This window comes from Crocuta crocuta, unplaced genomic scaffold, assembly GCF_008692635.1.
Source record: "Crocuta crocuta isolate KB4526 unplaced genomic scaffold, BGI_CrCroc_1.0 scaffold31, whole genome shotgun sequence".
NCBI classification, from domain to species: domain Eukaryota; kingdom Metazoa; phylum Chordata; class Mammalia; order Carnivora; family Hyaenidae; genus Crocuta; species Crocuta crocuta.
This window is the reverse complement of record NW_027528362.1, coordinates 14,181,188-14,191,303: the sequence shown is the minus strand read 5'-3', so window position 1 is coordinate 14,191,303 and position 10,116 is coordinate 14,181,188. Positions and strand designations below refer to the sequence as shown.

The 10,116-nt window shown below is 50.9% G+C and overlaps 1 protein-coding gene across 1 annotated transcript in view; it reads left to right on the top strand.

Moving 5' to 3' along the window:
* TUBGCP3 (tubulin gamma complex component 3) overlaps nucleotides 1–10,116 on the top strand; it is a 66,530-nt gene that overhangs the window by 13,780 nt on the left and 42,634 nt on the right. The window contains exons 7-11 of the mRNA XM_077754009.1: nucleotides 1,860–1,978; nucleotides 2,680–2,805; nucleotides 4,028–4,096; nucleotides 4,464–4,596; nucleotides 6,144–6,310. Coding sequence (XP_077610135.1) covers nucleotides 1,860–1,978; nucleotides 2,680–2,805; nucleotides 4,028–4,096; nucleotides 4,464–4,596; nucleotides 6,144–6,310 — 614 coding nt within the window. The remainder of the gene's footprint in view (nucleotides 1–1,859; nucleotides 1,979–2,679; nucleotides 2,806–4,027; nucleotides 4,097–4,463; nucleotides 4,597–6,143; nucleotides 6,311–10,116) is intronic.

The following is a 10,116-nucleotide window of genomic DNA, read 5'->3' as shown; positions in this document are numbered from 1 at the left end:
TGCTGGTGCAGAATGTGAGGACCAGGGGCGTCTTGCACGGGTCTGGGAACACAGCCCAGAGGGCAGAGCCCGGCCTGTGCAGCCACCCTTCCCACCTGGGGCCCTCCTGTGACTGTGACGGCTGGGGGGACACTGTGGCTGGGCGGCTGTCTTCTGGACAGTGAGAGGGCCCCTCCCCACTCCTGTGGCGTGACTCCTGGTCCCTACCAGAGCCTCTGAGCCTGGGTGACACACAAAGCTCATAGATAAAAGGACGTCACTGTGTACTTGATCAGTCCCGAAGTGCAGAGGGGGGTGTCAGAGAGAATAGGGCGAGAAATAGGGAACATACTGCAATGCAGTAAATTTAAATCAAACACTCCTATTGGGGCGCCTGGGGGGCTCAGTCGCTTAATCATCTGACTTCGGCTCAGGTCATGATCTCACGGTTCATGGGTTTGAGCCCCACGTTGGGTTCTGTGCTGACAGCTCAGAGCCTGGAGCCTGTTTCAGATTCTGTGTCTCCTCTTTCTGACCCTCCACTGCTCACACTGTCTCTATCTCTTTCTCAGAAATAAATAGAAACGTTAAAAAAAAACCTTCCTGTAGTCACATTAAATGTGTGTGGATTAGACACTTTGTTTAAAGGACATTAAAAAAAAAATTCATTTAGACAATTATGTATTGCCCAAAAGAGCTATATTCTACATGTAGGGATGCAGATGGATTGGAAGGGAATGGGTGGAAAAGTGCATCTTGTGTGTAATCGCGGGAAGACAGGCGGCTGCGTGGCTGTCAGAGTAGATGCTGCTAACGGCGAGAGGGTCCGTTCTTCAGGAAGGAATAGTGCTCCTGCCTGTATGTTCACCTCCGGACACAGCTTCACACGCACAGACCACAGAGAAGCCAGACCCATGGTACTTCAGTTTCAGTTTCTTAGCACTTGATGGAAAAGTAGACAAAGCAGTCGGTAACGAGAGGCAGGCACCATTTGAACGGCACTGCCAGCGATTTGATGTCACTGATATTTACGGAATGTCATCCCCACGACTGCAGTGCAGACCTGTCCCCACCTGCTGACTCACTGCCCTGGCTCTGGGAGAGCTGGTCCCTGGCCGTGTTCTCACTACATGTTTCCTCCCGCTGATGTCTGGGTTTCTGAGCATTGCCTCTTTGTCATTGAGTGCCACCTAAATTCTGACTTTGCTTTTGTCCCAAGGTTTATGGAAATCCTCATTTTTCTACTGTATTTGCTTCTTTCTGTGTGGTTGAGAATGGAGCCAAGTTTGTGCTCAGGCTGTGTTGTAACAGTTTTCCCAAATGCCGTCTATGAAATAATGGCCCAGTGTGGAGCCCAGTGTGAGGCTTGAACTCGTGACCGTGAGGTCAAGACCAGGACTGAGATCAAGAGTTGGACCCTTAACCAACTGAGCCAGCCAGGTGCCCTGCAGCAGTTTTTAAAATGGTTTATTTATTTTGAGAGAGACTGTGTGCGAGGGAGGGGCAGAGAGAAAGGGAGGAGAGAATCCCAAGCAGGCTCCACACTGTCAGCGCAGAGCCCGACATGGAGCTCAAACTCATGAACTAGAGATCGTGACCTGAGCAGAAATCAAGAGCTGGACACTTAACCAACTGAGCCCCCCAGACACTCCTGCTTTTTTTTTCCTAAAGACTTTTGTATAGGAAATTATATGATCTCCATATCCTTTTGAGAAAATTCTTGTGTTTTAGAGTTTCATATTTTTCCATCTTAAGCTCATTTTTTTAATTGGAAAATTCCTCCTGGTAATTGACACATAACGTAAGACGAGGTGTGAGTAAAATGGGTCACATCTTGAACTGTGTCATTCAGTAATTCCTCTCACAAACCCGTGCTCCAGGTGCTGGGGAGGTTGCGGAGGCGGCCCTCGTGCGCGACATCGTGTACGTCTTCCAGGGTATAGACGGCAAGCACGTCAAGATGGACAGCACGGAGAACCGCTACAAAGTGGAGGCGAAGGTACAGTTCAGGCAGGCAGGACAGGTGCCAGTACGGCTGGCCGGGAGCTGTCAGCTTGTAGGGGTGACGGGTGCGCGGGGTACGGGGCCCACAGCCGGGAGTACCGGTCAGGCCCATGGTCAGGTTGCAGCGTTTGCGTCCCCGCGGGCTGTGCTCGGGTGCCCTTGCTTGGGGCCATCGTCTCCAGCGCTCGCTCCCTCTCCCTGCATCGCAGCCGCCTTCTCCTCGTGTTCGCGGTGCAGCCACCCCACGAGCCGCCCCCTGTGTTCTGTGATGGTGAGGTGGAGGCACCGAGGGGCGGGAACCGCTCGGCATCCCTGCTGTAGATGCACGGTCCTGGATAAGGGGCCTCCGCTTGCCTGCCTCCCCTTCCAGAACCTCCTTCCCAACGGCCCCTTCTTGTTGATGCCATGGTCTTATGCAAGTGCTGGCTGTCCCAGGACGTCCCGATGTCAGCGGGTCCCTGCCGTGCTGGGAACCAGCCAGCCGCTCCTCAGGGGGGAGAGCTTTACTGCCCCTTCCTTGCTGGCCCTGGTGCCCTTGTTCCCAGACTCTCGTCGTTTTTTGTCAAGGGTGTGTTGGTTACTTGCAAGTGCTGTGTTTTGGAGCCTAAAATCAGGATACTAAAAGTACAAATGATTTAGAAAAACAATTGAATTTCTACTGCTAATTTTTAACTCTTGATATATTTTACTTTTTAGGCAAACCTAAGTAAATCTTTGAGGGATACGACAGTCAGACTTGCTGAGTTGGGATGGTTGCATAATAAAATCAGAAAATACACTGACCAGAGGAGTCTAGACCGTTCGTTTGGACTTGTGGGTCAGGTACGTCTGTTGTTACCAGAACATTTAGGACGCCTTTGTCTTGGGGAGTGCTGAGTCTGCTCAGAATCTTATCATGAAAGTGATTCTTAAGAAGAGGGTTCTTTTTAAATAAGGAAGCTTTGATACTACAACAGTGTAGCCATCCTGGTCCACTCAAGGAGATGGCGGCCATGGTGGGTATTGACAGAGAGAATCAGGTGCTGCCTGGCATTCACAGCGGCTCTTGGAGTGTGAACACAGAATATGGGTGTGCATTAAACCTGCGGAGGACTGACCGTGTATCGCTTCCACGTATGCAGAAGAGCGTAGAGCCGGATATTTAAAGAGAACAGGTTTTATCCTTTCCAGTCCTTCCCACTGACTATCCTTGGGTTTATGTCCTAGAGTTCATTCTAGAAAGTTCTTGTCACAGGACTGTGTCAGGGTCTTTCTTACAGTTTCTGGTTTGACATGTTTTTAAGTTCATTTATTTTGAGAGAGAGACAGCATGAACGGAGAATGGGCAGAGACAGAGGGAGACACAGAATCTGAAGCAGGTTCCAGGCTCTGAGCTGTCAGAGCCTGACTTGGGGCTTGAACTCATGAACCATGAGATCATGACCTGAGCCGAAGTGGGATGCTTAACCAACTGAGGCGCCCCTCATCTTTTCAGAATTTAAGATCGTAGAGGTACAAAGAAGTTTTTAGTAATACGGGTGTGGAAAATGAGCAGCACAAACAAGAGTGAAAACTTGGGAGAAATTGGCATGGAGTTGCCAGGTTTTAAATTCTAATTAAAAGCAGAGAAAATTATATTTTTGAAGTGTTTTATTTATTTCTGAGAGAAAGTTTCAGTGGGGCAGGGGCAGAGAGAGAGGGAGAGAAAGAATCCCATCCAGGCTCCGCACTGTCAGCACAGAGCCCTACGTGGGGCTGTAACTCACAAACCTTGAGATCATGACCTGAGCTGAAATCAACAGCCAGAGCTTAACCGACTGAACCTCCCAGGTGCCCCGGAGAAAATGACTTTTTAGCTCTAAAGATTTAGAAGGGATGTGATCTTAAAAGATCATCGTCAAAGTGAATACACGTCTAGCTTAATCTGTTATTTCCATCTGCAAAGCCCCCTCGCGTGATGAAATACAGCTGCGTTGGTGGCCAGAGCTGCCGGGAGGCCGCGCCCGTGCTGGCCGATCGCTGGGCCGCGCTGGCCGCTCACGCCGCCTGCTTTCTCCCTGCACAGAGTTTCTGCGCGGCCTTGCACCAGGAGCTGAAGGAATACTACCGGTTGCTCTCCGTCTTACATTCCCAGGTAATAAATACTTGCTTCTGTTTTAATTTCGTCATGATTTGCCGTCTAACGAAATTGAAACTATATAGAATTTTTAAGTTTCTTTGTAATCAGTTTTAAAAGGTAGAAATGTTTGCTAAATGCTGTTCATAAGGTCTTGATATCCGTAAAGTTTCAGTGTGTTCAAGAGGCAGTTAGTGCTGATTTTCAGAGCTCTTGTCGTTCCGACAGATCACTGGTAGGCGTAGAAACTATTGTTCTCTCAGAGGGGACCTGTCACTTCATTTTTATGAGAATAATCCCTTCCCCGTGCTGACTTTACGTGGATTAAGAAATTGGGCATATTTGGTGGCTTGTTTTTACACGTTACGTCTTTATTGTGTTTCAGCTACAGTTAGAGGATGATCAGGGAGTGAATTTGGGCCTTGAGAGTAGCTTGACGCTCCGGCGCCTCCTGGTTTGGACGTACGACCCCAAGATCAGACTGAAGACTCTGGCGGCCCTGGTGGACCACTGCCAAGGTTGTTTTGCCTTTCATGGACCTGCTTTATTTCAAAGCAGCTTTTAGAGAATTTCCCCTACGGTTGTTTGTGTGCCTGCTCTCGGGAATCCTTGACACGCATCAGTGTGCAGATTGTGTACATGTTCGTAGATCACCCACAGGGGAAAATAACTAGTTGCTGTCATGGCCTCATGTTTATGTTTGTGGAAGCTCAGTACTTCATCGAAACGAAGGAAGGAGGAGAGGGTGTCTAGTCTGTAAGCACTTCGTGGTCTTCGGTGTTGTAGCTGTTCATCCCTAGGCCCCCCTCGCTTGTCTCTGACCCACAGCCTGTCCTGGGGGTTTCCCCCTCTGGTGGTTACAGCCCGGGTCTGGGCTCACCAGCCGTGTGTTATGAGTCCTCTGGTTCGCCTGGGTGGCCGGGGCTTCCCCGGGCTCTTGCTCTGCGTCTCCTGCCTTCTGAACGTTTTTTCTCACGGTAGGAGCTCTGCTGGCCAAGAACCTCTTTGTCTTTTCTCTGTAATGCAGGGGCACTAATAGCCTCCTTTCAGGTTTGTGAGAACCGAGTTGGGGGAAGCCAGTGGTCCGCCCCTAGGGCACGGCCCCGCCCGCTGCCCTCCAGCCGCGTGAGGCGGGGCCCGGAGCACCAGCGTGTGTGGCTCTGAGCTCATCACGCTGTCCGTGCCCTGCCTCCCCCACTTCCTGCCACCTCCTCCCAGAAGGAGAAAGCAGTTGGGCACAATGAATGAACTTGTCCCTTTTCTCAGATGACGAGTGCCCCATGTGGGTTCCTTCTAGACTCTTCCTCGGTCTCTCTGCAGCCCCCGCCCCTTTCCGTGTGCACTGAGCTCCTTGTGTGCTGGGCCTCTGAGTCCTTCTGACACCTCTGCCCTCCCCTGGGCACCTGTGCGCGCACCTGCGGGAGCATCCCGTCAACATCGGGTCACATCAGGCTTCCCGAAAGTCTTTCTGCAAGCTAATCAAGCAAATCCTGAATTCTTACTGTCAGAAGCTTTTTGCATGTTTGTATTTCTGGGCCTGCTTTTTGCCCCTGCCAGGACTTCATTCTGAGCTGTGCTCCTGGGACCCGGGACCATTCACTAGAGCAGTATTTCTCAGGCTGGGAGTTCCAGCCACCTAATGGGCTGTGAGACCAGTGCCGTGAGCTGAGACTAGTGTAGGGTAGTAAGGAAGGAAGGAAAAGAGGAAGCGTTAAAGTCAAGTCTTGTTTTGTGAAACTTTCATAATTACGTACATGTTGGTATCCCAGATCGCAGCATAAAGTGTGAACCTTAATGTGTGTCTCAGTCAGAAAAGGTGAAAATTCATGTTCCACTATGAGTAGTGAGTCAGGGTTTTTGCTCCTGAACATTCCGCAGCGACCGTGAGGAGGAGGTGGGGGGGAACCTGGCACTGGCTCGTGAAACCCAGCGCAGACTCTCGCTCTCTCGGCTCCTCGACACATTGGTGGCCACTCCTTGGGCCCAGGCGATACCGAGGAACCACTGCATCTCGGTTACGTGGTCTCTCCAGGGAGCGTAATGGGGTGTTTGCATGTGTCCCCAGGGAGGAAAGGAGGTGAGCTGGCTTCTGCTGTCCACGCGTACACGAAGACGGGGGACCCATACGTGAGGTCGCTGGTGCAGCACATTCTCAGCCTAGTGTCGCACCCCGTGCTGAGCTTCCTGTACCGCTGGATATACGACGGGGAGCTCGAGGACGCCTACCACGAAGTAAGGAGTGCCGTCGCGGCTCGGGCTCGGGTGGGGCAGGCGTGAGCACTCCGCTGCTCTCCAGATTTTTTCTCCCTGGTGACGGTTTCCTCTGGACCGTGATGCTACCGCACTTCGCATGTGTGCGTGTTCTGTGCGGTGCTTTGAAAGTCAGTTACCTCTGAGCAACAGAGCCACCTGGGGTCCATGGGAGATTATCATCCCAGTGTTAACGGTGAAAAGTCAGAAGGTCAAATCCCCCGGCCAGGTGTGCGGCAGAGCCAGACCTGGGTCTCCCGTGTTCGTCTGTGTGTGGTGCAGAATCACCCGCTCTGTCACTTTGCAGGGTCACCCTGTGCTGTGCAAGTGACGCGGCCCAAACCACAGGTCCTCTGGCAGAGTAGAATGAGGGGCCACACACTCACAACCCTCAGCGCTATCGCACTCAGGACAGGAACTTCACTGAAGCTGTAGCACTGTCAGCACGTTCAGGGGTTAAGCCCACTGTGCATTCTAAATTTTTTATTTTAACGCGTATTTATTTTTGAGAGAGAGACAGAGTAAGAGTCGAGGGGGGCAGAGAGAGGGAGACACAGAATCTGAAGCAGTTCCAGGCTCCGAGCCGTCAACACAGAGCCCGATGCAGGGCTGGAACTCAAAAACTGCAAGATCATGACCCGAGCCAAAGTTGGACGCTCCACTGACAGAGCCACCCAGGTGCCCCAACCCTCCGTGCCTTGTAGGGGAGCATGGCATTTGCCCTGAAGACGCCCTGATGTGGCCTTGGGGGTGTGGGGGCTCCCCTGCGGCCGAGCAGAAGGCCGGCCTCCTGGTTCCACGTCGTTTCTCGTGGATGAACTTGAAATCCGTGCTGCGGTCCCGTAGTCTCCGCGTGACCAGTTGTGCGGGGACCAGTGGCTCTTTAAACCGGCATGGCTGCAACACCGGCCGTTGGGAGTGGCTTCGGGCGCCTCTGGTGCGGGCGGGCGGCGTCTACAGGGGCAGGCGCTGTGCGGGCAGCTCCGCGTGGCCTGTAGCTCCTTCGTGGCCGCGTTAGAGTTGTCCTTTGTTACTACGTGTAGAAAAGATGGACGCCCGTTTTCTGTGTAGCGTCTTGTACTGATGCGGGTGACGGTCTTTGTAGCCGTAACCTCCTGAGTGTCACTGAAAAGAGCCCTTCTACGTGCCTCCCTGTGCGGACTTGGGGGCTCCTCTGCGGTCGGCCCTGTGGGCGGGGTGGGCGGCTGTCGCGGAGCCAGCGCCTCCTTGTAGTTTGGCTCCTGCCCTTCCCTGCGCTGGAGCAGCCGTGCCAGGCCCCCCGCCCCCTGTGGGTCCCCTTCTCCACCTGGCCCGGGCTCCCGTCACCGGGTTCCAACGTGGGAGGGGCGGCGTCTCGGGTCCTTACTGCGACCAGTGAGGTTGACCAGCTTCCGCTCACTTATTCGTTACCGTTATTCTACCAGTCACTGGGCCTGTCCTTCAACCCACTTTTTGTGTGGATTTGTCTGTCTTTCTAGACTTGAATCATGGCGTGGTTTTATACGTTTGGGTATCTTGTGTCTGTGGTTGCTCTTTCTAAATTATTTTTCTTCTGTTTATTTTCATGTTGCTTCTCTGGTAGGGAGGAGTTACGAGAGCAGTGCAGAGTCACAGACTCGCCTGCTGGCCTGCCCCAGGGCTTGCTCCGCCGCACTGACTGTCCACTGAATCCCTGTGCACCGAGTCTGTGTCTGGACTCTTTCTTTTTGAGTTGTTTTGTTTTTTGCTATTTGTCAGTATGACTTAAATAACCATCACTTTATGGTTTGATGTTTGGTAGGAGCTTTTCCCGTAGTATCTTTGCTGTTTGTGCCATTTCTGCTTAGATGTGAATTTAGAATCAGCTTGTCAGTTCTCTCAAAGTTTTTTTTTTTCTATTTATAGGGCTTACACAGTGAATCTGTATAGATTAAGAAGAAACGTTTTCATACTTTAGCTAAATGAGTTATCTTTTTAAAAAATTATGAATTGAAAGCTTTGAAAATATACTATGCTTTCATTTTACTAATGGTTACCTTGGTATCTGTCAGAACTTAGTTTGACCTTTTTTTTTTTAATTTGTTTTGAGATAGAGAGTGGGGAGGGGCAGAGAGATGGAGACAGAATCCCAAGCAGGCTCCACACTGTCTGCACAGAGCCCGACGTGGCGCTTGAACTCAAGAACCATGAGATCATGATCTGAGTGGAAACCAAGAGTTGGATGCTTAACCCACTGAGCCCCCCGGGCGCCCCGACCTGTAGTTTCCTAAATGCAAGGGTTGGGAATAAGCCAGTTTCTTGAATCCAGTCCTGTCATTAAGATGAATTTCACACCTTTCCCAGGGTCTGCCCTGCCATACATTTAATCTCTTTTGTTTAGATTTATGTTATTCTATTATTTTTAACTTTTTTAATATGCAATTTATAAAAATTGCATTCTGTGAAGATTTTGTTTTGCTTTGCTGTAGGCTCACACACATTGTTTAGCCTCGTCTGTCTCGGGTGGAAGTGGTGTTATTCCCGATCACTCGGCTCATCGTACCTCCCGGTGTGGACACACACAGCGGGGTACATGGTGGTGAGTGTCACGCCTGATGCTACGGTCAGAGCCAGCTGCCCTCCAGGGCCGGCCGGTACCTGTCATCCCGCCCCCCGCCCCAAGTCCTTGCCCCTTCCTGCTCCTGAAGGCTGAACACCAGCCTAACTTCTGACACCTGACTTGTTTGGTCTTGCTTTAAATTTTACGTAAAGGGAGCTTTGGGGTTTGCATGTGCGCACGCCTCTCCACGCCCGCAGTAGGGCGGCTTGTATTCACTGAGCTGAAGTCTGGGTCTTTAGCTTAGGTACGACTTTTTGAAAATGCCATAGTCATTTATTTAATTAGAACTTGAAGTCAGACTTACCTGTTCCAGATTAAGTGGAGACTGATTCTCCCACCGCGCAGTGCGAGCCGGCCTCACTTCTGCAGTGAGGGGACGTCCGGGTCATGCGCTCGTGCTTGTCCCTTGACACAGGGAGACGCCGCTTCTGATGCGGTCGAGGCCTGTTCTCCTGTAATGACTGGATGGTGTGATTTTGGCAGCTGTTTCTCAATCTGTGTCCTTGATTGTGTACGTGCTTACTGAAGCTCCTCACCATTACCACAGTGAGGAAAATCATCTGAGCTTTAGAAATTTGTCATTTTTGAGCTTAGGAGCGTCTCAGTGATCTTGTGTTTAAGGAAATGACCAACGTTCTTTTTAGGACGTGGGTGTGTTCTTTTTGCGTTATAGGTTGTGTGGCAAGCCGTGGTTGGCTACATAGGCATGTGAGGAGTAGCTTTACCACCTTGTGAGCTGGAAATAAAAAGCTCTGAATACTATTATTTTCAGTTTGGGGGCCTGTTTATTACCCATTGAAATTGGATCTTACAGAATTAAAAGATAATCTTTTATAAAGCAGCCTTTAGAAGTTAGGGTTCTGGAGACCAGAGCCCTGATGGAACCGTACCTGATCTCCATCCATCCTCTGGACTGCCTTATTTGTGGGAGTCAGTAGATCCCTTTCACTGTTCTAGGAAAATAGCTACAACAGCTGAGAAGTGCACAAAGTGTTCGCAGTGCCCCGGGGAGCGCAAAGATCAGCAAGACACACACCTATGGAATACTTCGTTTTCGTGGTATTTCAGCCCGATTATTGAAAAAATTAAGTTATGGCTCATGCTCTTTTCAGGATCCTCCTGTCATTTGGTCAGTATATTAATGTTATACACGAGACATTTACTTCCCTGGTGGTCACGCAGCGCCCCTTCCAGACCAGCTGGGCCGCCT